The sequence below is a fragment of the Aspergillus pseudodeflectus genome, assembly GCF_044049435.1.
Source record: "Aspergillus pseudodeflectus strain CBS 756.74 chromosome Unknown BJX68scaffold_8, whole genome shotgun sequence".
Taxonomy (NCBI): Eukaryota; Fungi; Ascomycota; class Eurotiomycetes; order Eurotiales; family Aspergillaceae; genus Aspergillus; species Aspergillus pseudodeflectus.
The window spans coordinates 435,326-452,264 of NW_027263784.1; the positions used below are offsets into that span (position 1 = coordinate 435,326).

The 16,939-nt window shown below is 50.9% G+C and overlaps 5 protein-coding genes across 5 annotated transcripts; 2 read left to right on the top strand and 3 right to left on the bottom strand.

The window, feature by feature from the left end:
• Positions 1–2,582: 2,582 nt before the first annotated feature.
• On the bottom strand, positions 2,583–4,946 carry BJX68DRAFT_279601 (FHA domain-containing serine/threonine-protein kinase; the record flags this gene model as incomplete). Its single annotated transcript, XM_071048772.1, has 7 exons — positions 2,583–3,135; positions 3,184–3,549; positions 3,653–3,946; positions 4,034–4,080; positions 4,142–4,390; positions 4,443–4,728; positions 4,801–4,946. The coding sequence occupies 7 exons, from the start codon at positions 4,944–4,946 to the stop codon at positions 2,604–2,606; spliced, it is 1,920 nt and encodes a 639-aa protein (XP_070902387.1). The 3' UTR covers positions 2,583–2,603.
• Positions 4,947–5,613: 667 nt separating this feature from the next.
• BJX68DRAFT_204139 (putative C2H2 finger and ankyrin domain protein) lies at positions 5,614–8,022 on the bottom strand. The gene is made up of 2 exons (XM_071037618.1): positions 7,703–8,022; positions 5,614–7,617 (listed from the first exon to the last, which is right to left on the bottom strand). The coding sequence occupies exons 1-2, from the start codon at positions 7,749–7,751 to the stop codon at positions 5,738–5,740; spliced, it is 1,929 nt and encodes a 642-aa protein (XP_070902388.1). The 5' UTR covers positions 7,752–8,022; the 3' UTR covers positions 5,614–5,737.
• Positions 7,816–8,259, top strand: BJX68DRAFT_204053 (uncharacterized protein). The gene has a single exon (XM_071037615.1). The coding sequence runs from the start codon at positions 7,926–7,928 to the stop codon at positions 8,223–8,225; it is 300 nt and encodes a 99-aa protein (XP_070902389.1). The 5' UTR covers positions 7,816–7,925; the 3' UTR covers positions 8,226–8,259.
• On the bottom strand, positions 8,023–10,312 carry BJX68DRAFT_204186 (uncharacterized protein). Its single transcript, XM_071037619.1, has 5 exons — positions 10,267–10,312; positions 9,907–10,163; positions 9,835–9,851; positions 9,178–9,783; positions 8,023–9,130 (listed from the first exon to the last, which is right to left on the bottom strand). The coding sequence occupies exons 2-5, from the start codon at positions 9,908–9,910 to the stop codon at positions 8,294–8,296; spliced, it is 1,464 nt and encodes a 487-aa protein (XP_070902390.1). The 5' UTR covers positions 9,911–10,163; positions 10,267–10,312; the 3' UTR covers positions 8,023–8,293.
• Positions 10,313–11,220: 908 nt separating this feature from the next.
• On the top strand, positions 11,221–16,677 carry BJX68DRAFT_204058 (ATP-binding cassette glutathione S-conjugate transporter YCF1). Its single transcript, XM_071037616.1, has 7 exons — positions 11,221–11,848; positions 11,913–14,732; positions 14,777–14,880; positions 14,932–15,917; positions 15,969–16,037; positions 16,089–16,180; positions 16,248–16,677. The coding sequence occupies exons 1-7, from the start codon at positions 11,567–11,569 to the stop codon at positions 16,503–16,505; spliced, it is 4,611 nt and encodes a 1,536-aa protein (XP_070902391.1). The 5' UTR covers positions 11,221–11,566; the 3' UTR covers positions 16,506–16,677.
• Positions 16,678–16,939: the final 262 nt, after the last annotated feature.

Sequence of the window (16,939 nt, forward strand, 5' to 3'; positions counted from 1 at the left end):
TCTACTGACGACACTGCTCAGTCAACAGTCTCTCCAAGGGCCGTGCCGCTGTGGGACGCTGCTAGGACCACTCTGCAGTCTGCAATGCACGGTAATTCTGGCCTGCATGTCTACGGAGTAGGTGTTCTTGACAATATCCTACTGTCCTCCCTCCATGAGGGTTTTCAGTGTACATCCATAGTGTTACTCTGTACCACAGCACTAATCTCCCAATTGAGTATTTCATTCATTTATTCGGAAAAGCAAAGACAAAGAATCTGTTCTAAGGGCTTACTAGTGCAAATTGCCCCTCGATCAGGTGGTTGGGTTGGGTGGGTGTCTCCTCTCCCTCGACCTTGGAGATATCCCCGGTCCTCCCTCCATATCCTCTCCCAGGAACACCAACTCCTTCAATTGCGCAATAGTATTAAAGTCTTCCACTTCCAACCGATTACAGCAATATATTCTCACTGAACGACCATCCATCGCTCTTTCCTTTTCCACCGACAAGTCGCTCCTTCCAAAAGAGGTCATATTGGTCCGTCGCGTAACGCGTCGCGTAAAACGCGTCTCATCGCGTCACCTGCAGGTTGAGTGCGCGTCAGCCAATCACTGGCAACGATACAACCTGGTGCCTGCATCCATTGCTTCATCCTTCGGCAATCTTTTCAGGTCACAGTGACGTTGATAGGAATAGTGCGGCATTTCTTTGTCGTCTGATTTCTGGTCCAACTGACCCCTGCAGCTTTGATAAGTTTATTCCAAAGCTGTCGATCCGGGCTGCTTCCCGGCATTATCACAAGCAGTATCTTATCGATACGCGCGCACTCCGGGTCCCCAGCCCCTCCTTGCTTTGTCCTTCGAGGGGTTGAGTGCCCACATTCTTCCTCGAGGCAAGACCTCTGACAACAATTGCAAGATGTTTGGTCTTGGTACTCTCAGAGTCTCTGCTCCATACTCCGCACGGGCGGCTGACCACCAGCCCCTGTGTGTCTCAGAATATACGCTGCACTGTGCTGTGTAACCAACCTCCTCCAACTGGTCCCCGGGCAAAGCCTACTCAATTCTCAGCCCTGGAGCAAAGGATGCGCTCCACGGACCCTCTTGCACGGCTGTGCCTGGTCTCCTTGCTGATCCGTCTGTGCATCATGAACCACAAACTTCCGGCGTATTCGATCTCGTGGTGCTTGCATTATCTTGCGTCGACGCAGAATAACATCCAATATTAGCCGTTGAGATACTCAATTGACCTATCCGTCAGCTTCGGGCGTCGGTGCGACAGTCTACGATGCAGCCGGTCTGGCTGACAAGCTGCAATGTACCGCAGCCTGCAACAGCTCAAGAACATATCCAAGTTCCCTACCTTATACCTGGATAGGAACCATCAGCTGATCTGACTATGGCAGAACAAGGGCGACTCATCTAGGGCTTGTACAGGAACCAATGCCCTTTCTCTACTCTATATCCTTGTCTCTCCGATTATCCAAGTGTTGTACAACTTCGCACTGACCACCCTTCCTCAACCTGCCCTTCCCTCTTCTCCCCCTCAGCAAGGGATACCCCACCTCTCGACCCTATATTCTCCGAGCAACGTATGCAGCCCACTGGCAACCACAAGACGTGCATTGGCAGCTGCACGCAGTGCTCAACATCGGAGGTTTATCCCTTCCTCGTTCTCCGAACCCTAGCGCCGATCCTATACTTCCAAGTCCTGAATTTCGGCACCGAGGAGTGGCTGGCTGATTGTCCTTGAGTAACCCCGGTGCGTCCCCTCAATCATCGATCCGTTCCTTTCTCCTATGCCTGGATCGCCTCGTTCTTCCAATTATGCGATGCCGTTTCTGTAGGCGTCTCCTTTGAAGAGTCGTGTTTGGTCCTTTTTTTTTTTTCCTAGTCTACTGAAGTGGGTCGGCGAGGTGATCTCTTTTCGCAGCGATAGATATCGAGCATTGACGGCCATCTACGCTAGATTCTATGAAGCATCCTATCTTCACCACAAGCATATACAGAAGAGAAAAGGCCGGCCACGAGTGGTAGTATCCACATGGCGAGTACTGTTGTGAGGGAATCCAAGAAACAGGAAAAAACGACATTCAATTCAAGGATACCCGTAGCGATTCAGATGATAGCAAGGTGATTGGCGAAGAGGAGGTTCGGCGAGCGAGGTCAGATTAATATTGAAGAGTCCTCCCCCGGGGCCAAGGTTCGCGCCTTCCCTATCAGTTCGACTAATGTCCTGAGTTCGCACCTTCTCTTTACACTATGTCAAGGCGCGCGGAAGGCACGACCGGGAGACGCACTTTCCTAAACTAAAATAGGAAAGAACGACCTACTGCTTGTGCCTTCCCGGAGCATTCGCTCCTTCCTTATACGCAACTCTAGGCAAGCAAGGAAAGAGCGGCCATCAAGTTCCTTGAGGACTGGGGGAAGGAACAACCCACCGGGCACTAGCTATTCAATTCGACAGGGAAAGGTCTTCTGCTAAAATTGAACCATATAATGACGTGAACAGACGAAGGCATTATGATTACTAGTTACTAGTTACTTTCAGTACTACTCTCACAATTCGGGTATCCCACATATCAAACACTGATAACGATGCTGAAAAATCGAAAGTACAGCCATCACGCAGCACGAGCGCTGTAAGCCAGCTGCTCCTTCTTACCCGTCACAGGATTGACAAACTCTTCAAACACCTCTTCGCACATCTCGCCATGCCTTTCGTTCTCCTCACTTGCTGGGGTTCCATCTCTAAAGTGTTCGGAAGTGCTTGGCGGTGTAGTGACGGCCTGCCAGCTGGAATAGACATGCTGGGGTTTGTACTCTGTCTTTGGTGGAGAGGGGCTCTTCGGTGGATCTGTGTCTGTGTCTGAGAAACTGCTTTTGCTGCTCACAAGCGGTGGGAGAATTGGATCGGAGAGTGTCTGTGAGGCTAGTCGGAAGTATCTACTATCTTGTCCTTCATCTGCGTTGTTTGGCCATGGGAGTATTTGCAGCGACTCTTGAGTGGGTGACTCGGCCTTGATGGGAGGCTCGCTCTCTATTGAACTGGTTTCTTTTTGCGAGTGAGATCCCTGGGGCTGAGTGCCGTAATGCCCGTGGTAAAGGCCACCTGCTTCCGACGCGAGTACTTGCGATTGAGAACCATGAGTTTGACTGCCGTAGGGTCCGTGGTAGAGATCAAGTGGAACAATTCGTGGTGACTTGGAGCTCGCCGTGCGTGGTGCCCAGTCCCGAATCGATCGCTTGTAGAGGGCCTCGAAATCAGCACTGTGTGAGGGATTCGTGAACCATGCATGTTGCAAGGCTTCTTTGACATCCATACGTTTAGCAACAACGTGTTCTAACAGCCGCAGCACGAAATCCTGCGCCCTCTCGCCCACTTTGTTTCGTTTAAGCCTCGCTTTTAGGGTCATTAAACCGGCCACTTTTCCCTCATTCGTAATACAGCCCCAGCGCATATCGTCAAACGGGGACTCGCCCGTCAGAAGAACTGCAGTCAGAGCTCCCAGAGACCATAGATCTGCGGCTTTTGTATAGCCGCCTCCTTCGCCTACTTTTGCGACCTCGCTGTATTACGGTCAGCAGCGGTACGAGGTAGGCTTTATTGCGCATGTCCATTTTAGGGTTCCATGGGGCTTATTCTAGGATATTAGGAAAGACGAATACTCACGGAGCGCAGAATTCCATGGTCCCAACCATCGATGACATCCTTGCCGAGTCCGTATCAATCAAAGTAGCGCAGCCGAAATCAGTAAGCACAACCCTACATCCATCTGCTCGGGAGGTCATGAGAATATTATCAGGCTTTAGATCCCTGTGAACGATATTCTGATCATGCAGGAATTCGAGGGCGATCACAACCTGGCGGACGATAACTGCGGCTTCAATATCAGGTAGGTTGCCCCCTTTGTATTGTGTGTATGAGAAGAGATCGCCGGCTGTGACGAGATCTTGAAACATGTAACTGTAGGAAGCATTAGTGACCAAATAGCTCGAAACCCTTGGGCTTTGCCCGGGGGAAAGGTCAGAGTATTCTAGAGCTGCAACTCACATCGTACTATCACTCTTGATTACTCTTTCCAGGCCTATAATATTCGGCTATTGGAGTCAGCTTGGAGGATGAAGGTCAGAGGATGGCAGTGAGAAGAAGAGAACATACGTGCTGTAGTCTCTGAAGGATGGTTGCCTCGCGGAGATATAGTTCAACCTTCTCTCGGAACACCTGCTTTACGGGCCTATCGAGTATTTTCGCCTCCTTCAAGCGTTCCAGCTTCCGCTTAACGGCCAGAAGGTCGACGATCTTGCAAGCGAATTGCTGCCCAGTGTTTTTCTTGAACGCCATGAAAACCTGCCCGTAGGAACCGGAACCGAGTTTCTGCCTCGTCACAATGTAGTCATTTGCAAAGGCCTATCCCACACCGATCAGATAAAGATTCACACGGAAGAGAGAAGTAACACACTCTCATCTCAACGGCCTGCCTCGCAGTAAAGCACTTCGCCTGCGAATGGTCCTCAGAGTTATACTTCAGATACACCGTATCGGAAAGACGGAGGATATCCCCATCGCTAAGCAGAAAGCTGCTGCGCCCATTTCCCATTCTGTACCCGCTCCAAAGCGTGCCGTTCATCGAGATATCTTGAGCGTACACCAACGGTGCGACTTCTCCGGGGTTCTCCTGGTCGAAGATGACGGTATAGATCCATAGGTGCTTATTCGAAACGAATGGGTCTTCGACGGCGTACTGACTATTTTCCGACAAATTAGGTAGAGGTTCTGTAAACATTGAGGTGAGGGTGCACAGGGGTAACATAACGCACCATCGTCGCGGATCCCGGCCGACATAGATCTCCTTGCGGCTGTATATTGCCATGGGATGGGAGGTGTCTCCCGTGGTCGGATTCCATCTGCAGATCGTTCCAACATAAATGCCTGAGTTGAAGGTTATAGGGTGCGAGAGGGACATGGTGAAGTTTAATGAGCGTTTGATGAGGGGAAAAGTTGGTCTCGAATGAGCGTCAGTGTTATTAAAGGTGAAAGAGGAGCTCAGGGACAGTGATCATGCTCTTGTTTTTGCGGGTCGCAAGATCAGCGATTCTCTCAGCAGCGGCGATATGGCCTTCCTGGTGAAAGAGGAGCTCAGGTGAATGCGTAAGCGTCAAGCGAGAGACATAGCAACTAAAAACTAAGATGCTGGTTTGTTGAATCTAATGATGGGTGTTGGTGGGAAAGCGAGGGTCAAAGACTTAAAATCAACAGAGAGCAACTACCCTAGTGCCTCAACAAGGAAATTATCACCTAAGACCTACTATATTAGCCAAATACTATTCTACTAGTAGGGTGCTTTGATTACAGTTTAAGCTCCTAGGTAGCAGAAAGATCTAATATATCCTCTTTCATGCATAATACCATAGTTTGAACCTGATAGAGGTTTAATATGTAGCCCCTGTGATAAGTTTACGTAGTGACAGAGTAAATTCAATAGGAAGAAACGGACAGACAGGAACATAATATCTGTTTTTAAGTGCTCCTCAATAGAGATTCATCCTGAGCTTAGGATAATTTTGTGTTATTTTCTACTAAGCTTAGATAACTGTAGGTGCTCGAGTGACTACCTGAGTGACTGCTTTAGTGACACAGCATGGTGAAAGCTTCTAAGGGCTTGAAAAGCCACAGAGGTTTATGCATCTCAACCTTGAGCCTAGGTATAGGTAATCTTTATCTTCTAAGTACATATCTAAAAATGCCACAGCGCTACTATCGATTCTCCTGTGCGCGCCGAATGCGCTCCTCAGCAGCCCTAGCACGACGCTCCCTCTCCAACCGCATCCTCATCTCTGGCGTCATCCCCCGCATCTCTTCTTCCCTCTTCTCCTGCGCAGTCTTCTCTACACCTGCCACCCCTCCCAGAACACGGCCGCCCCTCCTCGACGCCTGTAGTACGGCCTGTTCGGCCTCCTCCTTCCGCAGACGCTCCAACTCGGTCTTGCGCCGTGCTGACTCTTCCTCCTCGGCGGTCTGCCGTTCTCGTTGTGAGCGGCTGTCGGCGTCGGACTTGGATATGGCTGATGGGACTTTGGCGGCTTCCCAGTCCCATTTTGTTTCGCCGAGCTCGTGGCGTGCCACACGGAAGGCATCGCGGGTGGCGCGGTCTCCTGCGAGCTCGAAGGGCATTCTTCCTTCGCTGTTCGCGAATGTGGGGTCGGCGTTGGCTTTTGTGAGAAGAGCCGTGACCACGGCGGGGGAATTAAGGTTGGCGGCGAGATGAAGAGGTGTAGGGCATCGGAAGTTTTGTTGGATATCAGAAGGCTGGAATTTGAAGGATGAGGGTATTGAGTTCTTAGTGAGATAGGACAGTAGGGCGGGAACCTTTGAGCGGCGGATGAGGGCCTGTATCTGCGTGGTGTGCATGATAACCGCCTCTTCCTCCTTTGAGAGCTTTGGCTTTTGCTGAGGTTTGGGGGTTGAGGGTTTCGGAGGCTCCTCTCGCTGCTTGGTCTCGGCCGCAGCAAGGGCGGCTTCATCTATCTGGCTAACCTTCACGCGAGTGAGTTCTTTGAAACACCTCATCAGCTCGCTCTGGGTAGCACGACGAGTGCTGAACGGGAAGCCCCTCAATCGCGGGTCATTCTGCTTCAGGACCTGACCCTCATGTTGGCCGAACAGAATCCGTCGATTCGTAGTTCCTGCAGCGCGAACAAAGAGCAGTTGAGCGTCGTCAATCATGTGCCTCCAGTCCTGTAACAGCTCCCTAATCTCCTTCTCCAACGCAGCCTCGTTGTATCGTCGAAGACTCGAGCCAGCGGAATGTGCCGCACCCTTTGACGCATCATTGGCAGATTGTGAACCACCCTGTTTCCGTCTCGTCGTATATCTGTGAAAGGTTTTGTGTGCAATCACGCGAGCCTGTCTCTCTTCGATACCACCCTGTCTCCGATGAATCTCAGGCGCAAGCGACACAAGCATTGCCGCAAAGTGTCCACCACCGATCATACACATGAAGATATGCGGACTCGCAGAGGGCAACTTCCCCTCCTCCTTCTTCTGCGGATTCACAGGGACAAGCTGCTTCTTCCTCAGAGAGTCCGCAAGATATCTCGCCTCCTCCTGCTCGGCATTCGTAAACAGCGCCCTGTAAACACCCAGCGACACATTCTCAGGCAGACCGGGGTTCGAAAACCAGAGCAGCGGAAGCTTCCCAGTACTCTTCGGTGTCGAATCCCCCGCTTCGCCCGCGACCTGCGAGATCCTAGCCTGTCTTTTCAACAGAGCAGTGAGCTGGTCTCCCGTCTCTTCATCTTCCTCCGTATCCGAAGACTCCGACCCTGAGATCGACTCGTCCAGCTCGCCCACGGCCTTTGTAAACTGCGCTTCGTCTAAGACAGGGTTCCCGCGCAGTTGGGCTCGCAGGTTATACTTGTGGTGGTCGCCCCGCACATGCTCGCGCTGCTCTGAGACGTTCGCAAAGCTTACCCCGCAGAGGGCACAGCTTGTGGATGTTGCAATCGCATACTCTTGCGCGTCATCGGGGGATTTGGATTTGCTTGGAGTGGATTCGGAGTTGTCGTTTACGGCGATGAGTTGGTCCTCCCCGCGGAGGGCGAGCGATGTGAGGATTTCTTGTGGGAGGTCGTACACTGAGTTGCGGGGTTGGTTAGCAAGCACTCTCTCCAGAGGGAAAACACCACTGAGCGTGGGCGCACCAAAGAAATGTAGACTTACCATATAGCGGCCTTTTTAAGAGCTCTTCCACGCGATTTTCAGCGGCCATCGCAACACCTTGAAGCGTGGGATATGAAAGGGAGAGCAGCCGTGGAACGATGACGGAATGGGATCAGATGGGGCCCCTCCAAATAGAAAAATGTCACCGCCTGGGCTCGAGTGGGGTCTACTTTGTCGCAGACCACTTTCTGGGTTTCCCTTTTTCAATTTATCACAGCGCTAAATGAGTTGTACTCTTGCGCGGCTTTTAACTGAATCTGGAGAGGAATGGAGAGTGTGGCTTGGTTTAGATGGGCGGTGCCTCTTGAGTCAGATGTCTCATCCTGACTCATGGCGAGCCATGCAGCCCTGGGCTGTGCCTGTTGACCGGAGGAGTATCCGTACGTCTGTGTACCTGGATGATGCAACGATCTACGATCTACAATATTTGAGACCGTTCGCTTTGAGGAGATTGCTCTTGGCAAGATCTGTTGTCGCCGCTACGTCTGGCATCATTATGATTTGTGCCCAAAATCCCTGTTAAGCTAACAGTCTAGTTCTTAACAATATACACTGGCAACCATGCAACCGAATTGACACGATCACTCGTTATTATCCAGCGTGTGTGTTTGTGCAACCCTTCCTGCAGTAGTGCTTAGCGGGCACCAGACCCATCGTTTGGAGAATCCTATCCTGCGTCTGCCAAATTTTCTCTCGGTTCTGGAGGATTTCAGAACGCCTGTAAAGCCTTCGAATCTCTCGATACAGCATATACCAGTTCGTCTTGTCCAGCAGTGGTTTGGACAATGTCCACTCAACTAGGTGCTTATCCACATCAATCGAATGCGAAAGCACAACTCTCTCCTTGGATCCGGGATCGGGTTCGTATCCTTCCTTTTCGTTCTGCAGTATATCGTCATAAGTCACCGTGGCCCAAAAATAAGGCGGATCGTCGCTCCAAATCTCCCATATCCATGGCATATCCCGGCAGAGAAGCCGGTACCAGAAGAAGATGGGAATGTAATCGAATGAACGGGACGCTAGGCGCAAAGACGCGATGTCTTCCGGTTGAAGATGTTCCAAAAGCGAAAGCCGCAATTCCTGCGGGAGTTTGGAAAAACAGTCCCTAGTGGTATCGCGGCGTATCTTGAAGGGAGTGTCATCAACACTGAATGGCAGATCTGTGGCCGTTGCCCTTTCGAATAGCGGGCGTAGATCTGAGACGGAAAATGGGTTCTTGGTTATATATCTGCCTTCCCCGCGTATGGACTTTTCCTCTGAGTGAAAAATTTTCTCCATGAGCCATTCGATAGCTTCATGGGGGGGATTCAGGAACATCCAGACAAGCTCATTAATAGGGAGATAATTGAGTCGGAAGCGGCACTGTTGGAGGAACATGCCAAGGCACCATGGATGAAAAGGTATCCCATCGCTTGAATCCCATCTGGTCTATACATCCTTAGTTGTGAGTTCTCTATAGGGTACAAGAAGCAAACCTCAAGGAAAGGACATTTAGGCTCGATTGCAAGCTTCCCATGGCGAACAGGTAACGATGGTGTTGGAGCTTCGCGGCCTAACATGCCATTGCAAACACCGGTAAGATAGTAGTTGCTTGAGCGCTCTATCTCATGATCGTCTGGTTCAGGTTCCCAGTCGCCCGGCTTAAGGACGAGGCTCTGGACCGTCTGAGCAGCCTTCATTTCTTCCTTTGAGACGCGATAGCCGGAGGAACCCGCCCTGGACTTGCAGCTCTGCGCTCCAATATGCTCCAGGCCATCCCCCACGATACCAATCTGGTCCTTCTTTTCCTTGTGGTCTGGAATCATTGGGAGTCGCTGTCCGGCGGTAGGGAATTCGCCCTTATTCAAATCGAAGAGGTCGAAGAAGTAATATCCATTGCTAGCCTCACCTGGCTCATCCAGCCCTCGCCTCATGAATAGTGTACTTCGAACGATGTAAAAACATCCTGTTTTCTCAGTCGAGCATAGGCCGAGGTCATCTTTCATCGCAGATACATAATCACCGTGAGTCTCTTCCTCGGCTTCTTCGGGCGTCCTGATTCGATATACATGGATGCTCTCACAGCATAGACAACAAAGGGTCTAATACGAAGGAACTCAGCGACAGTATTATGCAGCCTTTGACGAACCTACCTTCTCATATACAGGGTCTGCCAGTCAAACAGTTAGTACATATTCAAGGAAGTGATTATGCTGGATGTTTACTCATATCTTATGAACCCACGAGCGTTCGATGTTACCAAGGCGGCGGCGCAGAGTGAGGATTTGAGGAGAGCAGGAAAAGAAAACCCCGGTGACCAAAGCGTGAACATTCTTGGGCGCATGGTAGATACGAACATGTGACCACTTTTTGGGTCTTCTTGCATAGAGTTTCAGACATGGGAAACGAAATACGAGGACAACACTCGTGCCTTCAAATCTTCTTCACACTTTGCTTCAGGGAGGTCCAATGCCTTAGTGCCCTAATTAGTAGAAGTTGGTTTAGTCCATGATCCCAAGCTAGAATGTCAGCTCGTTTTGCAATTACCCCTCCGTCTGCCTTGGCCTGGAGAGACTTTTTCTTACAGCGTATCCAGCGTGACAATTGACCGGCACTTAGCTTTATCGAAATACGGGGTGCGCTCAAGGTCGTCAAGCTATCACCAGGAGATTGCGCATTGGTAGCGAAGCAGCGCCTATTTTGACGAAATGGGACCGAGAGCTTGCACTGGGCAAAGCCACTACTATTCCCTTGGGAGCTTGGTCTGATGTGCAGAATTAATCACCCTCATTTGGATAATAATATGCTTAGTCCAATTGTTAAACTCCTGGTCAGTGTTTGTCTGCATGCCAGCACTCACTTCAAGGCATTAACAGAGTACCTCGTAGTACAGCATTGACAACAAAGCAGGATGGTTCCCAAAGGTGATTGGGCTCGTGCTGCCTATTCAAGTAATAGTACTCGAAAGTAGTCGGATTTCGGTCCATGCGAGTAATCGCAAGGCTGCTGCAGGGTTTATCACACCTGTGGGGCGTTATTCAAAGATATATAGATAGCCCAGTTCTATCTTCAATGAACTCTGAGAGCGTCCGACCTGATGACCTCGAGGGTACGACGTGGGTGTGGCGACTGATTAGCTTCCCAAGTTGTAGCAATACGACTCCCTCAACACTGGCATCGAAACACAAGTAGATTTCTCGGTCGATCTTCGGCAGTCAAGCGGGCAAACGCACGGAGCAATTGTGGTTACATCATCGTTTGGTCAACGAAGATGTTTTCCTGGTGCAGTCGGCCTCGCACAGCAGGAGAGTGTGCGTAAAAGGAGACACATCTGTCGGGAACTGAATGCGGACTAGACTCGATAGCAAAAGTTTGTATACCTTGACTCACAAGGATTGGCCGTTGTTATCGTTAAGGTCGACGCCAAGAATATCGCAGGATCCTTGCTCCGCAAGTCCGCAGCGGTGAGGTCGAGCCTCGAGGAGAACGGACGACTGCAATAATCTTCTCCGAGCGTTCGAATACGAATCTAGGTTACCAGCTGAGGCAACAGGCAGAAGCAGACTGTGACACATAATCTCGTCAGCGCGAGAGTAGTCTCCACGACGAAATCGGAAAAGACGACCGAGAGAGTCAGTCAAGACCGACGACCCCGGGGATAGCGGGCTTACCAATCCGCAAACGATTGAAGCTTTGCCTATCTTCCCTTAGTAAGCACCTGCAAGTGGTCAGCCTCTGGTTGGAGACTCTCCGGACTCGCCTACATCTCTTCTTTTTCTCTATCGCGATTCTTCTTGTTTCTGCACGGCCGTTCCTTTACCTTCTTCTCTGTGCGTCCGGAAGGACAGAGGAATTCGAGGTTTGGGTTACACATTCCGGGGAAAAATGCTGGACGACAGCTCTCAGTCGGTTCTCGGGGAGATCTCCCCAGGATCCCTGTCGCCTATTGCATTCCAACCCGCAAAGTCACGGCCTTTCTGCGGCGACATCGAAGGTTGGGGCCCTCTGAGCAGCCTGCGATTCGATTTGACGCCATGCTTTCTGGATCTGGGAGTCTCGTTCGTTGCGGTATTCGGTTTGCTGCTGGGAAGCGGCGCGCTTTGGTTCCTCTTGAAAAAGCGTATACCGCAGCCAGTCTCCAAGAATTGGCATTTCTACGCTAAGCTGGTCAGTATACGCTCCAGTCGTAATCGAAGCTGTCACTAATGTTATCTTGATATTCAACACATAGGCCGTTCTATCCGCTTTGCTGTTTACCACCGCTCTACAAGCTGCCCTTCAAGTTGAGTCCTACACCGATTGGTTCGCCGACTTCCGGTTCTGGAGTTCTGTCCTTATCTTCGCTTCGTTGGGAGTCATATTCGCCGTGCAATACTATGAACACTGGCGCAGCAGGCAGCCAAACGGGGTTGTACTCTTCTACTGGGTATTCTTCATCATCGCATATGCCGTCAAATTACGTTCTCTTGTCGCTCGACACGCCTACAAGGATCGTCTCCCGTATTTTATCTGCTTCAACGTGAGTTTGGGACTCTCGATATTGGAGTTTGCGCTGGAGTACTTGGTCCCGAAAAAGCAGAGCGCCTACGATGCCCTTGGGGACGAAGACGAATGTCCGTACGAATATGCCGATATCTTCTCGGTCCTCACTTTTAGCTGGATGACACCTTTGATGAAGTTTGGGTACAAGAACTTTCTGACCCAGGATGACCTGTGGAATCTTCGCCGACGAGACACCACTCGCGCCACCGGTGAGACGTTGGAAGCGAACTGGGAGCATGAGTTGAAAAAGGAGAAGCCTTCCCTTTGGATGGCGATGTTCAAATCGTATGGAGGTCCTTATCTTCGTGGGGCAATCATCAAATGTGGAAGTGACATCCTCGCCTTCACCCAGCCACAGCTTCTGAGACTTCTGATTAATTTCATCAAGTCGTACGAAACCAGTGAGCCTGACCCAGCCATAAGGGGAGTCGCAATTTCTCTTGCGATGTTTTTAGTTTCTGTAACCCAAACGTCGTGTCTTCACCAGTACTTCCAGCGTGCTTTTGACTGTGGAATGCGTGTCAAGTCTGGTCTGACTGCCATGATTTATGCCAAGGCTTTGAGGCTCTCCAGCGAGGGCCGCGCTGCGAAAACCACCGGCGATATCGTCAATCACATGGCCGTGGATCAGCAGAGGCTGTCTGACTTGACTCAATTTGGTACGCAACTGTGGTCTGCTCCGTTCCAGATCACCCTATGCATGGTTTCGCTTTATCAACTTGTCGGAGTCAGCATGTTTGCTGGAATTGCTGTCATGATCCTAATGATCCCGCTCAACGGTGTCATTGCTCGAGTGATGAAGAAGCTTCAACTTATTCAAATGAAGAACAAGGACTCGAGATCCAGGCTGATGACTGAAATTCTGAACAATATCAAGAGCATCAAACTTTACGCTTGGAACACCGCCTTTATGAACAAGCTGAGCCACATTCGTAATGACTTGGAATTGAACACCCTCCGCAAGATCGGCGCGACTCAATCAATCGCAAATTTCACCTGGCAGTCGACCCCATTCCTGGTGTCTTGTTCATGTTTTACGGTTTTTGTACTGATTGAGGACCGACCACTAACTACGGCAATCGTTTTCCCCGCTCTAACCCTCTTCAACTTACTCACGTTCCCTCTGGCGATGCTTCCCATGGTCATCACATCTATCATAGAGGCATCTGTCGCTGTTACACGTTTGACAGACTACTTTATGGCCGAAGAGCTGCAATCTGATGCTGTCAAGTTTGAAGACTCAGTCACTCATATTGGCGACGAGTCTGTCAGAATCCGCGATGCGTCCTTCTCTTGGAACAGGTACAAAGACGAGCTGGTGCTGGAGAACATCGACCTCAGTTGTCGCAAGGGAGAGCTCAGCTGCATCGTTGGACGCGTTGGCTCCGGAAAGTCGTCTCTTCTCCAGGCACTTCTCGGCGATCTCTGGAAGACTGAGGGTGAAGTCGTTGTCCGCGGCCGCATTGCTTATGTCGCACAGTCCGCTTGGGTGATGAACGCTAGTGTACGGGAGAACATTGTCTTCGGCCATCGCTGGGATCCCCAGTTCTACGACCTGACCGTCGAGGCGTGTGCTTTAATTGACGACTTCAAGAATCTACCCGATGGCGATCAGACGGAGGTTGGGGAGCGAGGTATCTCTCTATCGGGGGGGCAAAAGGCTCGATTAACGCTCGCCAGAGCTGTATACGCCCGTGCTGATATTTATCTCCTTGATGATGTTCTTTCCGCAGTTGACCAACACGTCGGTCGTCATCTCATTAATCGGGTGCTTGGCCGAAACGGTATCCTCAATAGCAAGACAAGAATCCTTGCTACAAACGCCATCCCTGTCCTGAAGGAGTCCGATTTCATTGGCCTCCTTCGCGACAAGACTCTGATCGAGAAAGGAACCTATGAGCAATTGATGGCTATGAAGGGTGAAGTTTTCAACCTCATTCGTACTACCATGAACGAGTCCGACGATGAAGGCTCTGGTGCCGAAAGCCGCGGGCTCGCTAGCCTAGAGAGCTCGGAATCTGCTACCATGATCGAGACTCTGGATGACTCCGACCTTTCCGATACTGATGAAGCCGAACAGCAAATTGGCTCTCTGGCTCCGATCAAGGCCTCTGGGCCCCGTAGGACCAGTACCGTCACTTTACGACGCGCTAGCACCGTCAGCTGGCAAGGTCCTAGGCGTAAGCTGGGAGATGAAGAGAATATCATCAAGAGCAAACAAACTCAGGAAGTTTCCCAACAAGGCAAGGTCAAGTGGAGCGTTTATGGCGAGTACGCGAAGAACAGCAATCTGATTGCTGTTGGTGTCTACCTGGTCACTCTTGTGGGCGCGCAGACTGCGCAAGTTGCTGGCAGTTACTGGCTCAAGTATTGGACTGACGAAAGTGAAAAAACTCAGTCGGCCTCGAATTCTGGCAAATTTATTGGTGTATACCTGGCCTTTGGAGTTGGATCGTCCCTGTTGGTTATACTTCAAAATCTTATCCTGTGGATCTTCTGCTCAATTGAGGTACGTTGTCATTTTAAACTCTCTGAACTGTTCTGACCGATTAGGCCTCTCGCAAACTACACGAACGGATGGCCTTTTCTATCTTCCGCTCTCCGATGCGCTTCTTCGAGACAACCCCATCGGGACGAATCCTCAATCGGTTCTCCAGGTAAGCACCGATCTTTGGATCAGGGCCTCATCCAACTCTAACGTGAACCAGTGATATTTATCGTATTGATGAGGTTCTTGCCCGAACATTCAATATGCTTTTTGGAAACGCGGCCAAAACAATCTTCACGTTGCTTGTCATTGCTTCCTCGACCCCTCCTTTCTTGATTCTGGTCATTCCTTTGGGCTGGGTTTATCTGAATTATCAAAAATACTACCTCCGCACGTCTCGTGAATTGAAACGGCTTGATAGTGTCACGCGAAGCCCGATCTATGCACACTTCCAAGAGTCTCTTGGTGGTATTTCAACAATCCGCGCGTACCGGCAAGAGGAAAGGTTCAGCTTGGAGAGTGAGTGGCGTATGGACGCAAACCTGCGTGCCTACTTCCCGTCCATCAGTGCCAACAGATGGTTGGCCGTGCGTCTCGAGTTCATCGGGTCCGTCATCATTCTAGCAGCTGCGCTACTTTCGATCATCGCTGTCGCGACTGGCAGCAAGATTTCCGCCGGCAGTGTCGGTTTGGCGATGTCCTATGCCCTCCAGATTACCCAGTCGCTCAACTGGATCGTCCGACAGACCGTCGAAGTTGAGACCAATATCGTGTCTGTTGAGCGTGTCCTCGAATACGCAAGCCTTCCGAGTGAAGCGCCCGAGGTTATATTCAAGAACCGTCCCGCCATCGGGTGGCCGGCTCAGGGTGCGGTTTCATTCCAGAACTACAGCACGCGCTACCGCGAGGGACTTGACCTTGTGCTCAAGGATGTCAGTCTTGACATCAAGCCGCGTGAGAAGATTGGCGTCGTCGGTCGTACGGGCGCCGGAAAGAGCTCGCTCACTCTCGCACTGTTCCGTATCATTGAGCCTGTCAGTGGAGGAATCAGCATTGACAATGTGGACGTTACCAAGATCGGTCTCTTCGATCTACGTGGACGTCTCGCTATCATTCCTCAAGACCCTGCCATGTTTGAGGGTACTGTTCGAGACAACCTCGACCCTCGCCATGCGCACGATGATACTGAACTGTGGAGCGTTCTTGGTACGTTGACCTAGGAACGTGATTCATGCACTTCTTACTGACTTGACGTAGAGCACGCGCGACTAAAGGCCCACGTCTCACAGATGGAGGGCCAGCTGGATGCACAAATCCAAGAAGGAGGTAAGAACCTACTTTATCCCTTGCGTCGCGCTTGAATTAACGACAATACAGGATCAAACCTAAGCCAGGGCCAACGCCAACTGGTTTCTCTCGCCCGAGCGCTCCTAACGCCCAGTAATATTCTCGTCCTTGACGAAGCGACGGTGAGTACCTTTTACCACCTTCACCGTTTCTTTCTTCCCGCGATCATGCAGAGTCTAACATGCGCAGGCCGCCGTCGACGTGGAAACGGACGCCCTCCTGCAACGCACACTTCGCAGCGACATCTTTTCAGACCGCACAATCATCACAATCGCCCACCGCATCAACACAATCATTGATTCCGACCGCATCGTTGTCCTCGACAAGGGCCGCGTCGCGGAATTCGACACTCCCGCTACGCTTATCAAGGAACGCGGCAAGTTTTACGAACTTGTCAAGGAGGCCGGACTGCTTGACAGTGACGGCAACGCGATTAATGTACAATGACCTCGCACTCCTACTATACTAAGCTCTCGCCTGTTTCGGCCTGCATAGTTTCAGCCAGGTCTACGGGATCTGGACCGGTGAGGTGCAGCAGACGAGGCGAGATGGAGAGAGAGGAGAAGAGAAGGAACAGAACGGAAAGGAGATTAATATAAAAGTTGATGTTTGCTCAAACTGATTGGGTAGTCTGGCGTTGATCTGGTTTTCTCACATCACTCGGAAGACAAATCACTACCTGTACATAGCTGAGCCTCGTCCAGGCCGCAACGAACCTCAAAGTATATTTCAAGCCAGCTAGTTGCGATGAGAATTGCACATATCTTCCTTACCTTCACAAGCTGGCAAAATGATCATATGTACTAGGACACGAGTCAACACCAAACCCCCTCTTCTCTCCACAAACCCCAGCCTCCAAAATCCGATCCCAGTCCTGAATA